The 24,377-nt window shown below is 59.7% G+C and overlaps 7 protein-coding genes across 7 annotated transcripts; 1 reads left to right on the plus strand and 6 right to left on the minus strand.

The window, feature by feature from the left end:
• Positions 1 to 2: 2 nt before the first annotated feature.
• Positions 3 to 843, minus strand: SPRG_12563 (hypothetical protein; the record flags this gene model as incomplete). Its single annotated transcript, XM_012351309.1, has 5 exons — positions 3 to 226; positions 282 to 346; positions 394 to 587; positions 637 to 695; positions 744 to 843. The coding sequence occupies 5 exons, from the start codon at positions 841 to 843 to the stop codon at positions 3 to 5; spliced, it is 642 nt and encodes a 213-aa protein (XP_012206699.1).
• A 2,446-nt stretch (positions 844 to 3,289) lies between these two features.
• Positions 3,290 to 4,571, minus strand: SPRG_12564 (hypothetical protein). The gene is made up of 2 exons (XM_012351310.1): positions 3,562 to 4,571; positions 3,290 to 3,508 (listed from the first exon to the last, which is right to left on the minus strand). The coding sequence occupies exons 1-2, from the start codon at positions 4,560 to 4,562 to the stop codon at positions 3,322 to 3,324; spliced, it is 1,188 nt and encodes a 395-aa protein (XP_012206700.1). The 5' UTR covers positions 4,563 to 4,571; the 3' UTR covers positions 3,290 to 3,321.
• Positions 4,572 to 5,568: 997 nt separating this feature from the next.
• Positions 5,569 to 6,323, plus strand: SPRG_12565 (hypothetical protein; the record flags this gene model as incomplete). The annotated part of the gene is made up of 2 exons (XM_012351311.1): positions 5,569 to 6,140; positions 6,188 to 6,323. The coding sequence occupies 2 exons, from the start codon at positions 5,569 to 5,571 to the stop codon at positions 6,321 to 6,323; spliced, it is 708 nt and encodes a 235-aa protein (XP_012206701.1).
• Positions 6,324 to 6,616: 293 nt separating this feature from the next.
• Positions 6,617 to 18,468, minus strand: SPRG_12566 (hypothetical protein; the record flags this gene model as incomplete). The annotated part of the gene is made up of 20 exons (XM_012351312.1): positions 6,617 to 7,406; positions 7,439 to 7,616; positions 7,657 to 7,776; positions 7,830 to 7,969; positions 8,025 to 8,419; positions 8,466 to 8,605; positions 8,649 to 9,410; positions 9,456 to 10,131; positions 10,191 to 10,812; positions 10,866 to 13,670; positions 13,715 to 13,943; positions 13,993 to 14,139; positions 14,195 to 16,367; positions 16,393 to 16,436; positions 16,488 to 16,691; positions 16,755 to 16,964; positions 17,008 to 17,364; positions 17,416 to 17,593; positions 17,641 to 17,734; positions 17,793 to 18,468. 20 exons carry the CDS (start codon positions 18,466 to 18,468, stop codon positions 6,637 to 6,639), a joined length of 10,920 nt encoding a protein of 3,639 aa, XP_012206702.1. The 3' UTR covers positions 6,617 to 6,636.
• An 899-nt stretch (positions 18,469 to 19,367) lies between these two features.
• SPRG_12567 (hypothetical protein) lies at positions 19,368 to 20,045 on the minus strand (the record flags this gene model as incomplete). Its single annotated transcript, XM_012351313.1, has 1 exon — positions 19,368 to 20,045. One exon carries the CDS (start codon positions 20,043 to 20,045, stop codon positions 19,368 to 19,370), a length of 678 nt encoding a protein of 225 aa, XP_012206703.1.
• A 1,476-nt stretch (positions 20,046 to 21,521) lies between these two features.
• SPRG_12568 (hypothetical protein) lies at positions 21,522 to 22,588 on the minus strand. The gene has a single exon (XM_012351314.1). The coding sequence runs from the start codon at positions 22,520 to 22,522 to the stop codon at positions 21,632 to 21,634; it is 891 nt and encodes a 296-aa protein (XP_012206704.1). The 5' UTR covers positions 22,523 to 22,588; the 3' UTR covers positions 21,522 to 21,631.
• An 897-nt stretch (positions 22,589 to 23,485) lies between these two features.
• On the minus strand, positions 23,486 to 24,289 carry SPRG_12569 (hypothetical protein; the record flags this gene model as incomplete). Its single annotated transcript, XM_012351315.1, has 1 exon — positions 23,486 to 24,289. Exon 1 carries the CDS (start codon positions 24,230 to 24,232, stop codon positions 23,486 to 23,488), a length of 747 nt encoding a protein of 248 aa, XP_012206705.1. The 5' UTR covers positions 24,233 to 24,289.
• Between the last annotated feature and the right edge of the window lie 88 nt (positions 24,290 to 24,377).

Genomic DNA, 24,377 nt, shown 5'->3' on the forward strand with positions numbered 1-24,377 from the left:
CGCTAGCGACGTCGACCAAAGATCGTCGAGAAGAGCACAATGAGGATCGCGAGGATCATAAAGCCCATGACGCCGTACAAGATGAGCTTCTGCCGCTTGTCCCGCGCCGACATGCGATTGAGGATGCGGCCACCCGCGCGTGCCATGTCGTTGACCGACTTGACCTTGTGGTGCGTCGCTTCGATCTTTTCTCGGTTCCGACTGAGCTCTTCCTGAATGCCAATGGCTAGGCAGCGCGGTATATGAGCTCTTGATGACGCTCGTGAGATGCGAGCGTGTACCTGTTTCCTCCGTCTCGAGCACGGTTTGGTGCGCGGCCGAGATGCGATCGCCCGTCTGCTTGAGCCTAAAGGAGCATGCGTGATGCACGTGGCGGGACGGACGTCCACGTACTTTTGCGTGGCGCCTTGCATGCGTGCGCGGGCTTCGGCTGAGCCAAAGAGCCCGTTCTCCTCCTCCTTTTCACGAATGCGCTTGAGATCGTCCGAGAGCGACTTGAGGCTCTTCTTGTACTGGTCGACCTTCTTGGAGAGCTCGCGCTTCGTGGCCGCGTCGAGGCTGCGCACTTCAAGGTCCATTTGCTGGATCTACGCAGCTATTGCATGAGCCTCGCAGTAGTCGCTTGTGCGTGCGTACGAGCTGCGTGGCCTGCGTGATTAAGTCGCCTACGTGCGTGATCGCGGTCCGCTTCTTGTCTACGTAGCGCATGAGCATGAGGAGGACGCTAGCCATGGCCTGCGTACCGGGCGCATCTTCGTAGGAAGAGATCTCGCTGATCTTGATCGAGATGGACTGCGCGAGGCTCTTGTACTCCTCGTCGTAGCCGTCGAAGATGGTCGTCATGGTCCGGCCGCTGGCCTCGGTCGGGAGCGTCGAGCGAGAAATGGTGGCTAAATTCGGCGAATAAAATAAAATAAATATTCGCCGCGATGCAAAAAATTGCTCAACGTCTACGATCTTCCCAACGTCCTTTTCAACCAATCCTCGATCGCCGGACCGCTCTTTTTGGCCAATCCGAGGCATCCGCGGGCGTAAGCAACGGTCGCCCTCGATATTATTTTACACCATTGTCATTGACATCTTGCTCTTTGTATGCAAGCGACGCCAACGCCGTTGTATTTCGATTTTAAAGACCAGCATTCTGCAAACTGAATTGCCATTCACCCGGACGTGTGTCGTCTCAGGTCCCTGTCTCTCCCAGATCTTCATGCACCAGAAGCAGTCAAACCATCTAGAGCTGTTTAGAGGAAGCACATTGCGGGATCTTGTATGGAGCGATCGTCTAAATGTCCAGCCATTGACATATTGTCTGCGCTAACGTTATTAGAACAGACGAAAAACCACAACTTGGTCTTGATCAGGGTCTCGATTGCTCAAGGTACTCTGTCAAAACGCAGCATGCGAATAAAGTCGAGTCGTGATTACGGAGGTACCAAGTCATGGGTGACTGGCAGGGCGACTGGTGGCAGCTTGCGCTTCGATTTGAACTTGATCGACCAGAGACCAGCTTTGCTCAGCTGTCGTCGCCGGTGTGGGCCAGCAACATCGTCGTCATTGTCGACCTCGGGTGTCTCGAGAATCGGTGCCAGCTGCGGTGGGACTGCGATGATGGCGGACAACGGCAGCGCGTTCAGGCACGGCCACCGCGCCTTTTCCTCGATATCCGGGTCTGGCGACATATCAAGGGCGTGGCGTCCAGACCTCCGCAGCGTGGACACTCAAAGAGGCGGCTCGAGACGGCGCGGTGCCACTCGTCGGTGATCGTAGCCACGTCATCTCTCAAGGTATCGATCATTGCATTCACTGCATCTTACTCCAGCAGCAAGGTGCGGATGACGTAGCTGCTTGCTGGTTGCTTGACGTCTCATGCTGCTGGATAGCGTCATCGAGCGATGCTTGCGTGGCAGCCTGGGAGGCGATCGAGGCATCGAGCTGGTCTCGCAGAGCTGTAACCTCCTGTTTGCAGTCGTTGAGATGGCTTTGCGCTGATGCGAGCTGGCGCTGGTGCTCGATACCAAGTGTCTCGATCGTGCGGCGGTGGTCTGCTGCCATCGCGTCTCGCTCGTTCCGCAAAGCACGGACCGTGGCCTCCAATGCCGCTACGGCCGTATTGGAGGCATCGAGCCGTTGTTGCAAATTGGTTGTGGCTTGCGCGGATGCGTCAAGAGACAACTGCACCTCGTTCAGCTGGCGCTCTTGTGTGTCACGAAGAAGCTCCAAGATGGCAGAAGCGTTGAGCTCCGGCGTCTCGGTGTCGAGGGCAGGTTGTTCATCGGTGATCAATGATGTTGCGGTGGCGTCCTCGCCAGGTGCGGTGCCGGAATTGTAGATCATGTAGGCGAGCCCGACAGTCAAGGCAACCGTCGTGACGCGTACAACGAAGAACGAGGTCATGCACATGGTTCGGATGTCGATGAACAAGTGAAAATGCTTTCCAAAATACCACTATATTAGTGGAAAAACTACTGTCGACAGACCCTTTGTACTCGGAAAGGGTGTAAAGTCGGTAAAAGCACCCCACCTCCACGACATTCACACCCAGGTCGCGTGCATTCATCCATTCCAGAGTTCCAGAAGCGTATACGGTCCGTGCCATGGTTGGATATATCCGTAACTACCCACGCGGGTACACGGAGGACGAACACGTTGAGGAACAAAGAATCGCAATGTCGTTTTTACCCTAACCCTCGATTCGAACACCTACCCCTACGTATCCAGCAAGCATCGCGTTTGAACTAACCGCACTATAACATTTGGAGCCGGATGCATGCGCCGACGGGCCAAGAAAGATGCCCTACGCTATCGCTTTGTGGCACCTATTCAAGCAGCTCCAGTGGGAGCCGATCGTCATGCGCCAGGAGGAGCGAGATGACGAGGAAAAGCTCGTCGGATTACATCCGGACCGAGCAAGTCGTGCGTAGGCAAAGGGTCAAGAAAGAGTTAGTACTCTAGTTCGCCTCCATTACTGTCCGGCAAGTCGTGACCAGAGTGGTATGGTACCATCTTTTTTGGTCAACTGGACAATCTTGGTCGATTGACAGATTTTATTCTTAATTCTTAAAACCCTTCGAGCAGGTGCTCACAACACCAGCGCTTGGTGCGACGTTCGGTAGGTCGCCGATCGCGGCTGGACTCTCTATTCGCCAGAGTACACTTTTTTTCATTTCCTGGGTCCAGATGGAGCAAGCTTGCTAAACCAAGAGAACTATGCTTAAAATATTGCATTTGGGTGCCCAGATTGCACCGACGGATGAGCCGTCGACACGGCTGTCACATGAGAGACGACAATCTCGTACTTGTTTATCTTTGCACTGGAGGTAGCTATTCGATACTCTCAAGGTGCGTCAAGGCGGCGTGGAGCATCGCAAGGCTATAACCTTCTTCGCCAGCTTCCAGTCGCGGAGGCAAGAAGGCGTCCATAAGGGCAACGTAGGACGCGAGGTGGCCGTGTGTCGCGACAGCCTGTGCCACCACATAGGCCAGCACCGAGGGCAAGTCATCGGCCGAGCTACCATCAGTAGCGTTTGTTCAGACAAAAGACGAGGAGAAGCAGCGTCGTACATGTTGAGCCGATCCACTGCCATGCTGGGGTCGGAGGCATAATGGCGTTTGATGCAGCGGTCAATGCTCGTGCAAGTCGCAGCGACGCAGCGGACTTTCGCACTTGGTGTTCGCGCATTCCCGAGCGCAGAGAGCACCGTGATCGCGTCGTCGTAGCAAGGAGATTGAAACCGATGTGGCATGTCGTACGCGTCGAGTGGCAACGCTTTCAAGTGCGCGAGCTTGGTGCTCCACGCTTCGTCGTCCGCGCCGTAGACCTGTGCAAACACATTGTGGAGTGTTGGCTGCAAGTGCAGAAACAGTGCGTCCTCGACACTCTCGGCCGCGACCTCCAAAAGCGAGGCATCGTGCTGGAGCGGCGGGTACTTGAAGCTTAGCACTTGCAGCAATACGCCGCCAAACTCGCGCACGTCAAGCGCGGCGTGCGCAGCATCCTCGCGCGACCTCGCCGATGCGTACAAGGTATGGAAAATCTCGGCAAACTCAAAGAGCACGCTGCACAACGAGTGCTGGACGGGCTTGACCAGAAGACTCGCGGCGCGCTGGCCCGGCAGTGTCTGGAAGAGCTGCTGAAAGTGCTGCCGCACCTTGCTCGTCTTTGGTACTGCATCAAACAACCGGGCGCGCGGTGGCGTCGTTGGGCGCGGCGGCGTTGACGGCGCCGAGATGAGCTCCAAAAACATCTCGTCGGCATGCTGCGCATACGGGTTTCTCTCCACGCGCGCAAGCGACGTAAAGAGACCGCCAAAGACGTTGCTGCTGCGTCTCTCGAGGCGGCCGCGGCGGCGCGTCTCCGCGGCGTCGCGCACGATCCCAATGACATCATGGCGCATCTCGTGCGACTCGCGGTACTGCAGCACAAACGTGGTCTCGTCGCGCTGCCGCAGCGTCCGAAGCGTCACGTGCACAAGTGGTACGCCAAGGTACGCGACCTCGTTCTGGTCCATGTCCATCAGCGCGGCCTCGAGCTCATACGCGTCGTCGTCTGGCCTGTCTGCCATGCCAGTTTATTTATTGGGCAAAGCGCACTTTACCGAGTCGATCGCACTTTGTACACCACACGAAACCGATGCGTGTCAACAACCTCCTTGCTTCTTTGTCGATGACGTCGTTGTCGTGCAAGTTCATTTGGTCGAGGAGAGAGGCAACCGCTCCGTCTTGCAATCGAATGGACTTTATCGTCTCTGCATGGTCCACGGCCATCACGCAAGTGGCGGTAAAAAGCCGTGGTCCAAACTCTGTTTTCTGCCACGTGGACGCCCACGCCTCGAAAGCGTGCAGTCACGTACAGGTGGCACGAGCGAGCGATCGCGCGATCTCGGGTCGCGACCTTGATGGTACGCTAAACATGCCGTCGTGTGGCGGTGCGCCGTTTCGTGTGGAAGCGAACCGACGGCTTCAACTTCAAGCACGAGAAGCTTTGAGAGGATGGGTCGATCGTCTCTAGTTCTTTGGCGCGTGGCTCAACAAATGCAGGCGTTGACGATAGCAATACCGCGCAGTCGCACGTGAACGCGTCTGCTTGTCGATCGGATATCGGATATGACCGAGTCCCTTGGTAGGGCTTTGCTTGATCGGACATGAATCCAGATGGCTCTCACCACTTGCCGAGCATTGAACTCTACTACAACAGGAGCACGGACACCGGCTTGAAGCGCTGCCTTGCAAGTAGCTATGGCTTCTCCTGCTCGTGTGTTCTGCGACCCAACTTCAACTCGAAACGCATCATTGCATCCGTCCCACCGACGCTGATGAGCCGTCGCCATGGACAGCGGTCGCAGGCGCGATTTCATTGTGCATTTTATCGAGCTCCTGGTCTTCTCTGCGCCAGTCGGCAGAAGCGGGGAGCGGCGCCGGGTCGCAGTTGCTTCGAGTGGTTTCCTCCTTGTACGCCGAGCATCGACTATCTGATCCGGACCGATACGAAACCCCAGGTATATATGGGCGGGTGCATATTTTTAGCACGTTGATTGGCGGCAGTTGATCATCTTCTGCGTCGCGACCAAGATGGCTCGGGATCCGCGCCACGGCTGGTTTGGCCGGCTCCGCGACCTCGAGCACGAGACGCTCAAGCACGTTGCGCTCACGGCGCAGGCGTCACGCGTCCGGCTGCGCGGCGGGTCGGCCTACACCAACTACACGTACACGATTGTGGCGTCGCCGAACGCGCGCTGGGCGATTGACCGCCGGTACTCGGAGTGCCACCGCTTCAAGGCGACGTTGCTGCGGGCCATGGAGCGCGTGCCACCCAACGTGGCCATCCACGTCGCGCCGGTGCTCGAGTTGGACTTTCCGAAAAAGAGCCTCTTTGACGCCAAGCGCATTGTCGGCGAGCGCAAGCACAAGCTCAAGCTCTTTCTCTACGGCTGCCTCGAGGTGCGCACGTCCTTGTACCTCCATACGGTCGTCTTTGAGTCGAACGCCGACTTGCGCGTGCACAGTCGCTGCACCGAGCTCCTCGAGCTCCTCGACGCGTTTCTGGAAATACCACCGCTGCAAAAGGACGAGCTGCGCAAGAAGGCGACCGCGCTACTGCTTCTGCTGCAGCAGGAACCGCGCACCTCGTCGCTCTCGACGCCGTGGCGCCCGTCTTTTTAGACGACGGCGACTGCTCCATTTGCCTGAGCGAGCTCGATATGGATGGCGTTGGACTTGCGGCTCCGGTCACGCTGCCGTGCGGCCACGTCTTTCACTGCGACTGCGTCCTGCCGTGGCTCGCCAAGGACCACTCGTGCCCCCTCTGCCGCGGTAGCCTTCATTAGCCGTCACTAACACCAAGTACAGACAGTCCCATGTTCAGCCACCTGTATCCATCCATCCTTTGCCAACGCAGCAAAGGGGTAGTAGCCAGCACGCCAACGTGGTTGGTGACATCGCCGCTTGTTGCCCGATCCGCCACATCCCATTGGCGGGTCATTTTTTAGATCCACCAATCCACGATGCCTTTGATGATTGCGCACGGTTCGAATTTCTCGGTGGTGCATTTAGCCGGTGCGACGCCATCGCGCAAGAGAAGTTGTCCGTCGTGCTGCTAAAGAATCAACTACTTTAGTATCTGCATGGTGACGAGCTGGACTAGGCCCACGGACTCCAGCCATGGAACGTGCGGCCGAGGATGTTGGGGTCGGTCGCGAGCTCGATGAGTGCCTGCGCCTGGTCGAGCGGCGACAAGAGCGCGTGCGGATTCTCACACGCCAAGAGCTTCTCGAACGCTGCGCGCACCGGTGCCACATGCGGGTTGAGCCGAACTTCGTCGGCAACGATCGCGCGCGGCGGCTTTCCCAGCAGCTTGTCGCGGGCCAAGCGCATCTTGGTCGTGGCCAAGTTGACCGCCTCCTCTTCCTGTGGTGCCGCCGCCGCCTTGCGCTCCTTCTTCTGCGTCTTCTTCGGCATCGCTTGCCACTCGAGGAGCGGCTCGTGCAAGAAGACGTTCATGACGCTGTCGATGTGCGACTGGTTCTCGCGCAACGCCTCCAGGACGACGGCGAGGTCCATCTGCAAGAGGTGGCGACCGTCGTACGGTGCGCTCACCCCTTCCATTTGGCGCGTGAAGCGGAACGGTATCAGCTCGGGCACGGGCAGCAAGCTCGCGCCGGCGCCAAAGCTGATGCCAAAATCGATGCCAATCACGCTTCCGTTGGTCGTGTCGAGCAAAAAATTGTCCAAGTGCCGGTCGCCAATGCCGAGGATGTACGAGGCACCGTTGAAGGCCGCGAGCGTTCCTTGAAACGTGCTGCGCAGTGTAAAGAACGCATCGGGCGACGACGCCATCCGAAGCAGTCGCCGGCGAAAGAGGCTCGGTGGCAAGAGGGCTTGCGCAGCTTCAAACGCTGGGACGACGTCGTCTTGGGACGCCGCGCCAATCTTGTGGCCGTACGGAAGCTTGCTTTTCTGCTGCTTGGTCCAAAAGGCCTCGTACTTTTCGCCCGACGGAGAGCTGAGGAGGTGGAAGCTCGTGGCGCGCTTGGCGCTGGATGCCAGCTGCATCTCGTCTTGAGCGTTGTCGTGTTGCCGAGCCACTCGACGAGCCCGATGCGCGTCGTCATGGGCACGACCTGGGTACGCATCAGACTCGGAAATGCCATCGGGGTACACCTTGTAGGTTCGGATCGCCAAGTCGTTTCGGCGCTGGCACGACGGGTGCGACTGCAAGATGGTGCTCATGACCTCAAACAGCTGCTCAATGCGCTGGTCCAGCCGCAAGTCTTCGCCGCCCTACAGACAGTAGTACCGTGAAATGTGAAAGGAGGCGAGCGCCATCAGTCGACCTTGACGAGAAACTGGTACGACGCGCCGTTGCTCGCGTGGAACGTGATGCGCTTGGGCAGCTGCTTGGACGCGAGCACGAGTAGCTGCGGGTCGCAGCTCAAAATGGTCGCATGCGCCGTCGGCTCGGGCTTGGCCCAGCCTAGACCATAGTAGTACATATTTCAGCGTTCGAGAACGCGGTTGAGAACGCCTACGGGACGTGTACTGGCCCGGGAGCTCAAGGCGCGTCTTGGTCGGGTCCAAGCGGCTGAGCCACTCGGAAAAGTCGGCAACCTTGGCTTTCCACTGGCGGTCAATGCCGTACTTGCCAGGTATGACTTGAAAGTTGCTTGCGATCCACGCCCGCGCTTGCGTCAGCGACGCTTTTGTGGGTTTGGCCAGAAAGGCCTCGACACTCTTGCGGTGCGTCTTGGCCCACGACCGGTTGTAGGCGCCGACGTTCGAGTGCCCAAGGACGTCGCCGTTCCCGTCCAGCACGTTGGCAACCAGTGCTTTCGCCAGCGTCGTCACCACCGCCGGTGGCTGCGTCTCGATCGCGTCCAGCAATTGCCGCACACCTTCCTTGAACCGAATCTCGGGGTGGTGCAACCTACATTCGCTGTAGCCTCCACATGGACGATATCGTTGCCTCGCACCCGTTCAGCGCCGCCACAAACTGATCCATGGACGCATCCTTGAGCAGCGCGCGCAGAGTATCAAAGCGAGGGCCCAGCGCCATCGACTCGGACGTGAGGGCAAAGTCAAAGTAGAGCGCGCGCGGGTACTCGGTGGCCAACTAGGTAGAGTGTGCGTGGCGTTCGAGACGATCGGCACGGTACCTTTTCGAGGAGGCTTCGAATCAACTCGTTGAACGGCGTCGGGTCCGTCTGTAGAAGCGCAACGATCTGCGCCGACCAGTGCAGACACGTCCACATTGGAACGTGCGCCATCTTCTCGGTGACAAGCGGCAGCAACTCGCCTCGGGCTTTGACGAGATCGAGGACGCGGGGAAGATACTTGGCACTCATCTCGTCGGCCATCGCCATGCCGTGGAGCACACTTGTCACAAACGACCGACCGAGGCGAAGGTCCGTAGGCGCATGTTCGACCCACTTGTCCAGAAACGAGAGGAAGGGGCCGTGCATGGACGAGAGCGCGCCGGGGAGCTGGTCCGCGTCAAAGCGCTCAAGGGCGTCCAGCGCCCACTGCCGGCCGAGGGCTGCATCAGCATGCTGCTGGTGGAAGCTCGACGCGGACGCGAGTGCGTGCACGTGGAGACCTCGGACGTCCCGCTGCACATCAATGGGCATTGTTGGTAGGAGCGCGGCGACTTCGTCGTTCTCAAACAGCCGCAGCATCGAGACATAGTACTGCGCGACTTGGGCCAGGCCTTTCGCGCGGGCAGTCGGTGGCTGCAGTAGCGACTGCTGCAACGTGCGCGTGGCGAGCTTGGAGACCTGCGCGACGTACACCTGCACCATGTAGACGCTCAGCTTGGGCAGCTGCGCGCTCGTGCACGTCTGCCGGTAGTCGCTGAGGAGCCGCGACGCGAGTGCCAGCACGTTGCTCGAGACCGCCGCGTGCGCATACGTGAGCATGTCCTATGTCGTATTCATTGGCCTTGTAGGCGTCGGAACCGGTTTTACCTGCACGCGAAGGGTCGCAATCGCATGGGTCAAGTCGGGAAGCCCGCCCCACTCGCCGCCCAAGTCGGTCAACCGCTCGTACCCGAGCGTGCGACTCCAGTAGTACGCCGACCACACGGAGAGCGCATCGTCTTGGAGCCGCGGCGTCACGGCGGCCCACTGGTTCAAGCACGGAGCAATGTCCTTCGCTGCGTGCACGCACAAGAGGGACTCGAGATGCACGATGAGCGGCAGTCGTTGCAACTGGCGCAGGCGGTAACACGTCGGCAAGCTCGTCCACTGCGCCACGCACTCGGCGAAGAAGTGCTCGACGGTCGCCATCGCGTCCTGTGGTCGTGGGCCCTGCAGCTGTAAAAAGCCAAAGAGCTCCGGACACGTTCGCGTGACGTCCGAGACGCGCTCCGGCGTCATGTGCGTCAGTAGCGTCTCGGCTTGGTCCGTCGCGCCATATGCCATGACGAGATGACGCACTTGCTGGCCGCGGAACGGTTCGGGCAGCGACCACACATCATCCAGAACGAGCTCGGACGTGAGCGCGTCCCACTTGTTGAGTTGCGCAATGCAGCTCATGCGCTCCGTCGCCCAGCGTTGCCGCTCCATGGGCGAGCACGACGCGACATTGGCTTGGAGCTTGGCTTCGGCCTCGTCGTAGAGCTTGATCGCGCCGAGAACGTCCCTTTCAAGTGAGCCTCGAGGGCCTTTGTGGCTTCCGGCAGCTGTGCATTGAGCACCGACGCCACGGCCATGCGCAGCGGTTCGTTCTCGACTACTTGGAGCACATGCTGGAGCTCCGTCCACGCCGACGGCGTCGGCGACTGCAGCACGAGCTCTTCCAGAAGGAGCTGGCCCGTCACGACGTTGAGAGAGGCGACGCTGGCGGCACCAACGATCGTGGGATCGATCCCGCCACCCGCGACCAGCGTCAAGAGGCACTCTTGGACGCTCGCGACAAGCACCGCCTTGTCGGGCGAGGCGGCCAAAAGACCCGTCAAATGGGTGGCCAAGTCGGTCGCGTACGTCGCCGGCATGTGCTCAAGAAACGCTGTCAGCAGCGCACACAGCAGCAGCGTCGCCGTCTGGGCATGGAGCTCTGCAACTGCGAGAAGGGGTCGAAGAACGTCCGACCGCGCAATTTCAATGTCGGGCAGCTCGCCCGCGCGGTAGCTTCGGTACAGGGGAACGTCAGCACCTTGGTGGACTTGAGCGCGCTTTTGCGCCGAGGCAAATTGCTTGATGCGGCTGGCGTGGAGCGTAAAGAAGAGCTTGTCCTTGACCGACGTCGAGAGCGCCGAGTCGGACGAGGCTCGTGCCGCCGCTGAGAAGCGCTTGGTCACGCTACCGTGGGTAACCGCGTACGCTAATCGCCATCGAATAAGAGACCTCGTCACGCTACAACAAAAAAAGATGTACCGGTGGACGGCACGTACTGCTGCGACTGCGTCTGAGACCACGCTCGCTCTTGCGTCGCCTTGACCAGGCGTGCTTGCTGCTCCAGAACCGGTTGGCTTTGGAGAGTAAGCGCGTCCTGGGAGAAGAGCGGCGTGAGGCTTCCTTGGGTCCGCGCGGCCCACGCCGTGTCAATGCGCATGGGCTCAAACACGACCGACGCACTCAATGGCGCGTCAAAGAGCTTATTGGCCCCGTTCTCGATCGATTGCAGCCACAGCGTCGGCACGTAGCGCACCCAGTTGTCGCCGCATTGAAACTTCGCCGACGCCAGTGCCAGCAAGCGATCGTGGCCAGATGGCAGCTGCGCCGCCCAAAACCCGACGCACGCCGACCGAATGCACTCGTTGGCATCCGTGAGCCCGCGAAGGAGGATTGATTGGACGCTATGGACATGGCTGTAGCCGGACGACATGAGAAACTCAAACCATTGACGGCGCGTCTCGTCGTCGTCAAAGTGCATGCGCAGCACGCTCGCGTCCGCGCTGTGCACGACCACGGCTCGACTCTCGTCCGGCAAGTCGGGCCAGAGACCGATGAGAAAGGCCAGCGCGCGCTGCGTCACGAGCGGCGACCGGTGCCCAAGTACTTTTGGCAGCGACGGGCGAAGCAAGAAGAACACATCGTTGGCGTGGAGCTTGGTACTTTGCAGTGCATGCACGAGAATGTCGAGCGCGTCGCAGGCCAGCGCGTCGATCGACCACACGCGCGGCAGGATGGACTGGAGCCGGTGCAGCCACGCCTCGTCGAGTACGAGCGACGGTACGTGCGCCGAGAGCTGCTTGAGGACCATGAGACACCGGTTCGGCTTGTCGTCGTTCTGAAAACACTGTACAAGCAGGTGCTGGACCTTCTCTTCCAAGTCAATGGACGGCAGCGCATGGAGCAGTCGTCCGGCCACGTCCGCAGCGAGCGCCGGCGTCGCCTTGTGGGTCCCCGAGATGCGCGTCAGAAGCGCATCTTCGAGCGACAAGTGGGCGCTTCGAACCACCGCTTGGTAGTGGATGTTCGGCGCCGCTTCGAGAAACCCGATCGACACGAGCATCGCCGTCAGGTGGAGGCCCGTCGTGTGCTTGGCCGCCACCGCCTTGGTCTCGCCAGTCTCGTCCGTCAAGTACGAGAGAATCGTGTGCACATCGATAGCATAGCACGACCACGTCCGAAGCGCAGTCTCGATCAGGTACAAGTTGTCGCGTAAGATCCACGCGGATGCATGCACGCTGACGCGCACCAAGTGGTTCACAAAAGACGACATGTCGGAGGCATGCGCGCGCGCCGCGGTCGTCCATAGCCCCAGCGTTGCGTCGTCGGTCACTGGACTCAGCAGCAAATGGCACACGTCGCGCAAGAGGTAGTGAAACTGATCCGTGTGCGGCAGCGATATCGCCGCGTCCGTCATGGGACCGAGCCAGGCCGCGGCGTACGGTGCAAAGAGGCGGGGTCGATTGAGCACGAGCTTGAGAATGAACGTCCGAACGGGCAGCGCATCAGAAAACTGGAGCTGCGTCCGAAGCTTCTCCATCCAGGCGGGTGCGACGGACGACGACCACGTGCTTTGAAACAGCGTCTCGATCGTCACCAGCGTCTGCAGAAGGGGCTGCATGCACGGATGCGCGTTGACCACATCGTGTTCGAGGTCCAGGTCGGCATCCATCGGTGGTGGTGCTTCGGTCGGCACGGAGACTGATGTCTCGGGGGTCTGGCTCAGACTGCTGCCTTCCAGAAACTGGCTCGAGAGCGACGCGCCACCGAGCTGCAGCGTCGTCGTCAGCGCCTCTCGCCGCGTCGTGGTCTTCCAGTTCGTCTCGGTCGTCAGCTCAAACACCGCGCCCGCGAGAATCGTACTCCACATCGTGTCGGGGAAGAGCAGCTGAGTGTAAAACTTCTCTTGCGTCTGCGTCTTGCGCACCGTCATGAGCAGACACCGGTACGCAGCGATGGCGACCTCCGTTGACCCAATCTTGGTCGACGCCGCCTTGCACAGCCGCATCGTGAGCTCGTTGCCCTTCCCATTCTTCGTGCCGATTGGCAGGAACGCCTCGTTCACGTGCGACCGAATACGCTCGGGCGGTACCATGTCGTACAAGCACTCGAGAAGACCCAGCGAGACGCGCTGAAGAAACGTCTCGGGGCGGTCGAGCGACTGCATGAGTGTCGCTACAACGCTCGCTCCTTGGAACGTGCGCACGAAAAAGGCGTCCGGAGCCGGCAGCCGACGCAAGAGCGGCCGCGTGACGTCCAAGAAGACCCGCCAGCGCACGCTCTCTTCGACGCTCCCGTCAAAGAGGATATGCAGCGAGTCCATGCTCGTGGCGCTTACATCGTCGAGCGGAATCGACGCGACAAAGTGAGCCAAGGCGTGTTGGACATCGGCATAAAGCGTGTGCGATTTGCCTTCCTTCAAACTTGGGTACAGCGGCGGCAGCAGCGCCACGCGATGGCTCTCGCTGCACGCCGACAAGACGGCAGAAAAGAGTGCAGAGTAAGTGTCGTAGGCCAGCGTGCCTTTGGTCACGTCACTCGAAACGAGCGGGAGGTCGTGGACCACGAGGTGATGCAGCGCGTCCGCCATCGTCGTGGCCGTCGCACGATCGTGGCGCGCCAGGCCCGGGACGAGGTGCAAGACCCCGGTTTTGAACGGGGCGGGTGTCGACGTTGACGTCAGCGATGCGTGCACACGGGCGGCCAAGTCGGCCGATGCGTCGGCAATCTGACCATCGAGACGGGATAGGAACGTCGCGAGCACACTGAGCAGTGTCCCATCGGACGCTGCAAAGCACGCGGCAGCGAACGGCACCACACTCGGCGCCAACGCGGCAATTTCGGCTTTCGTCGGCGCGCGAGCCGCCAAGAGCATGTCCAGCAGCGGCACGAGGACGGATGCGTCTGCACATGAACGAGGGTGCGTAGTGTGAGCGCCAGCCAGAGCGGCGCATGGGCGACGACGAGGTGCTGCAGGCGTGGGAGCGACAGCGCGGTTAGATGCTGCGTCGTCTCGCCCAAGAGGTGCCCCGGAAGATCCCACCCGAGAACGACCGCTGTCTACGACCACCGAGGATTACAGAAGCGCTCATGTCAGCTGTCGACCGACCTCGAGAACGTGCAACGCGACGTGGTCCGTCATGGGCGACCGCTCCCGTTGGCTCTGGAGAAAGTACGCTAGCGCACGGTCGCCGAGCTCGGCCGCGATAATCGACGCTTCGTCGTCGAGACCGCTCCAGTACCGCAGCGCGTGCAACTAGAGGGCAATCCATGAACGTGGTTTTCATGTATACGGTAGAGGACAATGGTACCCGCTGGTAGAGTGCGCAGACACCGTTGGCCAGCGACGGCGCCATCGCCATGACGCGGCCTCGGGCGTACGTCTCGTCGTGATGGAGGAGCCGATTCACGACAGACCGGAACGCAATCGACGACGCCAGATCGCGCAAGAACGCGGCGCTCAAGGCCGCCCACACGGATTCGGCATCACGCGAGAGCGGTTCCATGCCGACGGCCGCTGGGTCGAGGCGCGACAAGACGAGCAAATGCATGACCCGCGCACTCAAGTTGGTGCGAGTCCACTGCTCGGCTAGCGTCGGCACGACAGCTTTGTGCTCGACGAGCACCACGAGGAGGCGGCAGAGGCCACGCCACGCGCGCGACCGCGCGGCCGGCGACCCCGTATAGCCGGCATCGTCGACGAACCGCTTGACGGCTGCCCAGAGGCGAGTTGGCTGCTCGACGCTCTCGTCGCCGTCGGCCGGGCGCTTCTTCTTTGGTGCTGCCCACGCAGAATCGGGCAAGAGGCTTTGGTTGTTGAGCGTCGGTGCTGCGAGCCACGCCACGGCCTCGGTCGGCGCCGCGAGATTGTCGCACCAGACATCGGGATCGGCGGCAGCGATGAGCTCGGTCGGTGCAACGACCGTATCGACGACGCCGGCATGCGTGTCCAGGTACTGCTGTAGCCACGCGCGAGAGCCAGTGCCATTGGCGCGCGAGAGCACCATAAAGAGGCGTTGGCAGCGGTCCCGGAATGCCGCTTGCGGGCTCGCACTCTGCTGAAACAGCCACGTCACAAACTGCGCGAGACTGGCGCACTCGGCGTCGCCATTACGTGGCGCAGATAGCAGCGTGCTGCTGCGCACGACGATCTTTTCCAAGTGGTCGATCGCGCGCAGGAGAGGCGTCGTCGTCACGTGCGTCGCGTCAAGGCCGTTGTCTTGGCGCTTCAGCGCGAGCAGCAAGTGCTTGGTCCACGGCAAGGCAAACGTCTGCACGAGCGCGTCATCTTCGCGAAAGTCGCGGTACATATGCTCGACCGCGAGCGCAGCGCCAAGCCGGTGCGTCACGCCGGGGTGGCCGCAGAGGGCGAAGAGCTGGTCAAAGAGAGCGCTCGCCGAGACGAGCGACGTCGCGGGCTGCTTGGCTGCGTACTTGAGAAAGCTCGCGATCGCCTGCGCGGCCAATTCACGGCCGCCGCCGTCAACGTTGGTGAGCGCGCGAAACAGCGCGTTCAAAAACGACTGCACTTCAAACGGGTAGAGCTCGGCGACGCCGCTGAACCAGCGCACGAGCTGGAAGAGAAGGGTCGAGAAGAGCGCGCGGATGACGCTGTCTGCGTCCGAGGCGAGGGACACGACGACGGGCAAGAGCAGCTGCCAATGACCAAAGAAGACCGTCTTCTCGCTACGGTGGCTCTTGGTGTGTGGCAAGGTCGCTGTCTTCCCGCAGAGGAGAAGCGCCATCGCGTGTAGTGCTTCGGCGGCCGCGGCTTTCGTCGGACGGTCCATCGCATGCAGGGCGAGGTCGATGAGCGGCTGCAAGAGCTTCGAGAGCGAGACGCGCAGCTGCAGCGCCGAGACGCCCAGCGAGAGCTCCAATGGCGCGAGCAGCGGTGCCGCTGCGGTCGACTTAGTTGTCGTCGGTAGCACAAAGCGCGCGTGGCCACCGAGCGAACCAAGCCAGCGGAGGAGCCGGCGCTGGAGCGGCAGCCCATTGGCTTCCAAGTACGGTCCGAGAAGCGGCAGCAGCGCCGGATACGCGTGTTCGAGGCGCCGCGACGCCTGCCAGGTTTCGAGCACGTCCATGGCGATCGCAGCGGTCGGCGCATGCTGCAATCCGAGCACAAGCGCTTTTTGTAGCGCGCGCACGATTTGCGCGTCGTCGGCCCACTCGATCGGTGTCGCGAGGACGCAGAGGCATGCCGAGAGGAGGAGCTCGTCCTGGTAGTGCTCCAGGGCGACCACCAGGTCCGAGATGAATCGACTGTAGACGTCACGGATGCTCGCGACGGCCACGGTGCTAGACCCAAGTGCCGTGATGGCGAGGCCGCAAAGACGCCCGAGCCGGTAGACGGCCGAGACGAGCGGCGACGCGCCGGCCACATCGACGATCCACTGCAGATAGAGAGGCACCCAGGACGCGAACGCCGCCGCCGCGTGTGCCTCGGCGAGCCAGCGCTCGGCAAACTCGGTCAAGTTGGGCCTCGGCGAGCCAGCGCTCGGCAAACTCGGTCAAGTTGAGTAAAATCGTGTGGTCGCGCGGCACGATCGGCTACGTGCACCCAATTTATGAGTCATCAAACACGTGATACAAAGCTGCAACCTGGTACGATGTCTCGCTGTTCACGTTGTCCTCGGTCGCCGACGTCTCATAGCGCACGTCCAAGTGCTCAAGAAGCGACAAAAGCGCCAGCATCGACGCGTCGAAGATATGGTTGTTTTTCTTGGCGACATTCTTCCAGAGGGCTTCGTACACGAAGAGCAGCCGCGTGTCTGGCGCGCCCGTCTCAGGGTGGTACAACAGCGTCTACAAAAGGATAGACAATAATACATGTGTCTGCAAGGAGCATCGACATGTCGTATTGTATACCGTCTCGGTGACGACGACTTGATGCGACACGACGAGCAGCATGCCGTGGCGGACGACGGCCGAGACGCTCTGCGGAAACCCGGTAAAGAGCGAGAGGAGCGCGAGTTCGGCCCGGAACTTTGTATACACGGCCGCGTGCGGGTACAAATCCAGCACGCGACAGCCCAAGTCGGTCGCAAACGACGCGACCGTGACATCGAGTGTTTCGGTCTACATGGCGTATGACAATATTGTCCATCGTACAAAGAGACACCTCGGTCGCGAACCGCCCAAAGCAGAGCGTGTACTGGCACAAGAGCAGCCATTTCGAGCCGAGCGAGTCGCGGAGTGCGAGGACGTCTTCGCCGTACTTGAGGAGCCGGGTGTGGATCTTGCGCTGAGCATTCTCGTCCAGAAAGAGGCGCAGAATATGCGCGAACGCCGCCAGCCCGGTCAGCGCCAAGCACGGTGCGTCCAAGCTCGTCGCGTCGTTCAAGCCCGAAAGAAAGTCCTTCAAGAAGCGCTGAAAATATCGCTTCCGAAGTGGCTCGGGCGTCGTGCTGGCATCGCTTAGAGCCCGGGCGATCGTCTCGAGGACGTTGGGGAGAGCGTCGTAGCCGGGCTTGCGAATCTGATGGTTCCAAGTCAGTTCTCCGATCAAAAGTAGACTTGTATCACGCACCGTCTTGTTACTATGGGCACAGCAAAACCGCAGGCCCGTGTAGAGCGCGAACGGATCGGCCGCCAAGTTGGCCTCAAAGCTCGACGCGTGGAACCGAAGCAGCGTGAGGCACGACTTGACAAACGTCAGGCGTGTGAGGGACCCCGCCATCGTCGTCGCCAGTGTCCGCTGGATGTACCTAAAACGCCCAGTGAACAATGCAAGCACGGCATTGGAAAGGCCAACGTGAAGAGCTGGTCGCGCTGGTGCACAGTCATGACGGGATCGACGCGCAGAAGCTGGTTTAAACACACAAAGCAGCCACTGATGAGCGTCATTTCTAGCACGAAGCGGTAGAACGCAGTCGACACCAAAGGCACGAGAAGACGAGATATTACCTGGCGACGAGCTCGTAAATTGCTTCTCCAGCGCGGCTTCGATCCAGTGACGCAGCGTGGGAACGTACGTGTGCATATCGCTTGCAAACTGCGCCAAGAGCGCACCGAGAAGCTCGAGAAAGGCGCCTTTGGCCGACTGCGTGCACTTGGTCGCGCTGAGCTCGGCCAAGAGCAGCGACGTCAGCGCGTGGAGCTGGCACTCGGCGGGGCCAAGGCTGCGTGGGTAGTGCTTGATGATGTACTTGGCGAGATCCGACGCGGCGCAGCGTGTCTTGGAGGGCAGTGCGCCTGTCAAGAGGACCCGGCACGTCGTCACGAGAGGCGCCAAGTACGGCACGATCGCCGCGCGCACGTCCAGATGGAATTTCTTGAGGAACGTGCTGAGGTAGTCGAGGACGTAGAAGAAGGCCTGTGTCGACTGCTTCGTGTCTTGGAGCAGCGCGAGAAGGCTCGTGTCGTCGGCGGCATCGTCCGAGGTCGACGCCTGCTGGAAGAGCGCGCTGCAGCAGAGCTCAGCCGCCGACCGCGACGCCGCCACGCACGCCGACGTCCGCCGGAAGAGCACCGAGACGCTACCCTCGATCGCATCTTTGTCCATGTGCTCGGCGCTAGCGACGTCGCGTAGCTGCGCGAGCGCCCGTGTCACGTCCTTTAGGAGCGCGGCCTCGGAGCTCATGATCCACAACTGCCAAGACCGAGCTTGGGCTATCCGGATACGTCTCCGGATAATCCACCCCTCGCTTCGATGCGCGCAGTGCGCTTTCAAATGCGCGCAGGGCGCTGCCACGTCACGTTATCCGGTAACGTTTCCGGATGTGGCCACGAAATGGATCTCGGAGCTTCCTCGGAGCGACCAAGTGCTGGTGCCAGCCTCGACGTATGCAGATGAGCAACGCGTCTCTAAAGTCTCGGAGCTAATTTCGCTCATTGGATGTGAACGCAAACACATCTCTACGGCTCGCAGATCAGGGGACAAGGAGCAAATGCATACATGTTCTTCCTTGTGTTCGGGTCACCGATCCGCGAGCACCCGACACATCGGAGAGGAGGCGCCATCGATGTGTCCATGCATCGCTGCATTGCCCGTTCTGCTGCTACATGCATCCACTGCCAAGTATTTTGGGGCCGCCTTCACGCTTCAAATTCCACGCAGGTCTTTCACAACAACGTGCAGCTTCACCCCGAGTTGGACCCTTGGTGAAGTGAGTGGGCTCCACAACGGGATGGCTTTTTTAGCACGCAGCTTTCTCCCCACGACCTAGTGTCGATGCTAACCTTCACGCATTCAGGCGTTTTGGTTTTGTGCGACTTAATTGCCACGTCATCCGGATATGAGATAGCCAATCACACGCGCCGGCAACGATCATGCTTTGATGGCATCGAGTTGGCGTGAGACCGTATTATCCAAACCTCTCCCTGCGAGTACTGTGCACAAAATGGCAGCAAGTGTGCGGGTGCTACTGTTGTCGGTTGGCGCATCGAACGAGAGACATTCATGGGATGATGGAAGCAACATGAGTCACGCGCTTTGGTTGGGACAAGCGATGTATTGAAATAAATAGAGGCGACGACGTCCTAAGCAACGGTGCCGTGCGTGGCACGCGTGCGGCAGAGCGGGCAAGAGCAGTCGGTCTCGAGCCACTTGACCAGGCACGCTTCGTGAAAGGCATGGCCGCAGGGCATCACGAGTGCCACCGGCGGCGTCTGCATCTCGTCCTCTTCAATCGACTGCTCCAAGCAAATGGAGCAGTCGAGCGCGCGCGTGGCCGTCGTCGCAGGGGCGTCCATGGCCGGCGCGCGGAGAAAGTCGGTCAGCAGCGCACCTGTCGTTTGCACGAGCTGGCGCACCTTGTCGTCGTCGTCGTGGGATTTCCAATGCAGGCAGAGGGCGCGGAGAGCGACCAAATGACCCGTAAACTGCTGCAGACCACGCTTGCGCTGGTTGATGACAGCCAAACAGTCGGTCGTGAGCATGAGGTGCTTGCGAGGAAACGGTGTGTCGAGTGCGTCGGCAATGGCGGCGGCGAGGACCGGCACTTTGGCCTTGACGGCGCGCCGCGCGAGCGCGAGCTCGCTCCGCAGCGCTCGAAACTGCGAGTAGCGCTTCTGCAGCATCCACCACGAGCGCGTCTCGGGGCACGCGACGACGAGCACGTAGACCGTAAAAGCTTCGCTGCCGACCGAGAGCTTGTCGCTGGCCGGCGCCATGACGTTGAGTGCGCGGACGTGCACGCGGGTCGTCGTCGCCACCATCCTGCGAAATAGGAAATGCACCCACAGTGCAAAGTGCCAAGTGCAAACTCGGCCGTACGTAACGTGCATCCAGATACAGTCCCACGCGACAGCGTCGCAAAATAGCACGCACAGCCAAATGCAAGGCACTCTGTATCAAGAAGGGTCTCATTGATGTACCCTTGTTTGTATGCAGAAGGAATCTCGTACGTCCGTGGCGAAGAGACTGTGCGTCTCCGCACGATTACTCGTTCAGCAGCCATCGAGTCAGCGTCAAGACAGTGTAGAGCCTTCGATGCTCACTTGGGTGTTCAGTTCCCCGCAGCTGACGTCGAAGCGTTACGTGATGGATGGCCACAAAACGGACGGCCACGAGCGGATGATCCGAGGCACGACGCATGATAATACCATTGTGCACGTCGACCAGGGTGCGGGGTATTTAGAGGTTACTCCTGTATACAAAAGACAGGTCGCTTGGGCCTTGCTATTGCGTGTGTGCCGCCACTTGAAGGTCAGAAATGGGTTTGTTCACGTAGGCGTGTGCGATTAGTACTGTAGTGCACAGTGTACTCATATACACATTACATTCCTACTTGAGTCATGTTATAGTGGTTCTATCATTCGAGTGGGCTTTGTAAACGCGGCCGTATCACATCCAGAATAACGTATTCATGTACAGCTGCATGTACACCTGAATGAAGGGGCCGCTATTTGATTTCCGAGGTGGTTTTCGAGGTGGTTCCTGGTTACTTGGAGTTTGCTCGAGAAAAGTTTGAATGAGTACGGGTAGTGTGGTCAGCGCGGCTCACTCAACTGGATCTGGTATTTCGAATCTGGGTCATGGCCATGGGCCGTCACATGCACAGTTCCGTGTCAACCACAGGCCGCATTGAGTGGGACCCGCCACGTGGAACGTGCATACGATACTGAAGCGTGCACGAGTGCACTGGTATTGCTTACGCCAAGCAACCGCTAGAACCCAACACCGGTGCTCGAAACATGAATACTGACTCGGAATCTCATCCGAATGCCAAGTGGGCGGTTTAGAGTTTGGTCTGGTACTCTTGGAAAGTCGATCGAGTAGGCTTCGCTTCGCATTATTGATCATGTTGGTACTATATTTGGTTGATACTGGACGCAAGATGCGTCTCCACGCTCCGCCTTTCGCCCTCTGGAAAGCGTCGATGAGGATAAAGGATGTGCCATCAACGAAGTGGCGCCAATTTAGAATGTAACTTGGTTTTTGTATGGGTTGTTTGTGACACGCGATGACGTGGCGCTCTGTGGGCATCCATCCTGTTCCGAAGCACCTGCGTTGCTGGCGACGACGATGGACACAGCACAAAAGGCAACGCACTTCGCGACGACCAGTCATTCTTTGCCTCGAAGCCTGGGACTCCTGCCAATGACAGGCTCCAAAGAGAAAAATGACCGTCCAAGCTGTCGCTGGACTGCCCCTTGCCTGTGGCCGCCGCCACGTCGAAGCGTTAAGAAATGTGCGAATTCATAAATGATAGTTTAGTATTATATAATGTACAGATAGTTATAATAGTCGATGGTCGTGTGCGTACTTTCCATCGAGCACGCAGAAACAGAAGAAGTGGCACTTAGAGCACGGTGCCGTCAAAGGCGTCGGTGTGACAGACCGGGCACGAGTTCTTTTGCTCGACCCAGTACATGACGCACTCTTCGTGGAACTTGTGGCCGCACGGCAACGCGAGCACCGCGTCCTCGTCGACGTCGTTCTCGACTTCAAAACGCACCTTCTTGGCTGGCGCCTGCTCGTCGTCGTTGGTCGAGAGCTCGCAGAGGCAAATGGTGCAGATCGTGCTCCCCTCGGCCGTCACCGTGGTGTCGTCTTCGGCTGGAGGCGCCAATCTTGTGGCATTGGGGGACGCCGCTTCGTCCGGGGACGAGAGGCTCGTCGACGCGCCGTCGTCGTCGTCGCTGGCGTCGCTGTGCTTTTGCAGACCGTCGTTTTCGTGGTGCGGTACTTCGAGAAAGTCTTGGAGGAGGTCGTAGAGCGTGTCGAGCACGCCTTGCACGACATCATCGGCCGCGTGCTCGAGCGTCGCCAAGACGCAGCCGGCGCGGAGGCCAATGAGCGTGGCTGTAAAGCGCTGCAGCGTCGCTTTGCGCTCGTTGATGATCGCCTTGTTGTTGACACTCACGAGGAGGTGCTTCTTGGGAAAGTCGGCGTCGGCGATCGGCGCGAGGAGCGTCTGGATGGCGGGCGGCGCGGTCGCCGCGAGGTGCAGCAGCCGCTTCCGGAGCGAGAAGAACTGCGAGTAGCGCTTCTTGAGGACCCACCACGCCTTGGTGCCCGGACACGTCGCGATGAGTGTGTAGACCGTAAACGGACTGCTGCCATAGTAGGCTACGTTCTTGGCGCTCGAGTGCACGCGCGCTTGCTTGAGATCGCTGACCTGCGCCGCCTTGAGCGACGCAACGTCGTCCTGCAAGAGGAGATGGTCGTGGACGAGATCGGAGAGAGGCATGAGGTGTGCTTCTTGTTAATCGTGTGGGAATGCTCGTAGTCTGTCCGAGATGGTAAATTGAAAAATCTGGTTGGTGCCAGTTGCCGTCCAAGATGCGTGCTAGAAAAAGGCTTGAACTTCAATTCGAGTGCCTGTCCACGCACCCCCCTCACATACAAATGCCAAGTTGAATTCGATATTTTGGCTGCCTTTTGCAAAGCGCCCTTTCGCAGACGTGCATTCTTTTTTCCGTCGTCGCAGCGTTCAGGGAGCTTGATAGGATCGAAACGTGGACAACATGTCGATATTTGATATCCTAAATTATTGCGCTCCTTCCAGTTTGCACTTGGACAACGTCATCGCTCTGACGTGGGCAACACGGACGGACCAGGAAGAAGGACACCTTTGAACGACACGAAAAAAAAGAACCAGATGAGTAGCTAGATCAGTCTGGTGCAACTGGGTCGCAGGTGCCACATCGTTCCACTACGGCGCGACGACGTCTGTTAGTACCTTAAAGCATCTTCCTTCCGCGCCGCTACATGAGCGATCCCGCTTCTTGCCGTGCGAGGTACTCTCATGGTCTCGACGGATATGCCTACGGAAAGCCCAGCATCCAACCAACTAGTGGCAAAATAGAAGTCCACAGCATGCGCCGGAACATATCGGTACCGCAGAACATTCTGGAGCACCCCCTTTCCTCATAGTATCAGCGGAAAGATCTTTCAAAGTTGATACGTTGCGAGCGAATTGATATAATTGGACTCTCGCACGGCAGTCGCGTTGCAACTCGAATAAAAGTGGACAACGCCCGCGATCCCTAACCGCAGTTGTTTCGTCTGGCTCGTCCTCGGGTCTCGTACAGAGAGCTCACACCACAACCGCCTCGCATGGGCCTCTTGGTTGCTTCTTTGGCAGCATAAACAAGCATCATTACCATGCGGGTACGCCATAGATATAAATTTATAAGTTAGGAACCGTCGTCTACGCGGCAATGAAGCCGCCGACAGCTTCGCAGCGGCAGAGCGGGCACGTCATCTTCTTGTCCAGCCAATGCACAAGGCACGACTCATGAAATGCGTGGCCGCACGTGAGCTCGAGCACCGCGTCGTCGTCGGACAGCTCGTCAAACTCACACATGCATATCGGACACGCATCGTCCGTCGGCGCCGTGTGCGAATGCAGTGGGCGGCCACAGCTCAGACGGTGCTCTTCGTCTTCCACAGCCACCGGCATCTCGAGAAAATGCAGCACCAAGGAGGTGACGTCCTGGGCCTTGCGGCGAGGCGCACCCGGTTGCTGCGCGAGTGCATGACATGCCTGGCGAAGGCGAATGAGGGCGGCGATGAAGCCTTGGAGCTCACGCTTCCGGTCGCGGATGATCGTCGGGTGGTCAAAGCAAATGTGGCGGCGGGGAAACGCGACGGTCGCCGTCGTCGTCAAGAGGTCAGCGAGCGGCGCCATGCCGGGCGTCGAGCTGCACTGCTTGCGCCACTTGAGGAGCGTCGATCGAAGCGCAAAGATTTGCGAATAGCGCTTCTGGAGGATCCACCACGTGCTCGTTTGGTGGCACGTGACCGTGAACGTGTAGACGGTGAAGGGCGAGAGGCCGCGCTGGATGACGTTCTTGACCGTCGTGTGAACCTTGATTGCATTGTCATCGAGGTGGAGTGCACTGGGCATCATCATCGTGGTGGATTGCGAGTGGTTGCTCATGGTGGCGAGAGACATGAGAGATACAATGTCGGCTTGCTAGGAAGACGGCAAAATGGGAAATGATCACTTGCATCGGCTTCGATGCAGTGGCTGTCCAATGGACAGCGGTCCATGACCACGTAGGAGATCGCCGCCGACGTCGTCAATAGCGCAAGCGGCC

This window comes from Saprolegnia parasitica (genome assembly GCF_000151545.1).
Source record: "Saprolegnia parasitica CBS 223.65 unplaced genomic scaffold supercont2.78, whole genome shotgun sequence".
NCBI lineage: Eukaryota > Oomycota > Saprolegniomycetes > Saprolegniales > Saprolegniaceae > Saprolegnia > Saprolegnia parasitica.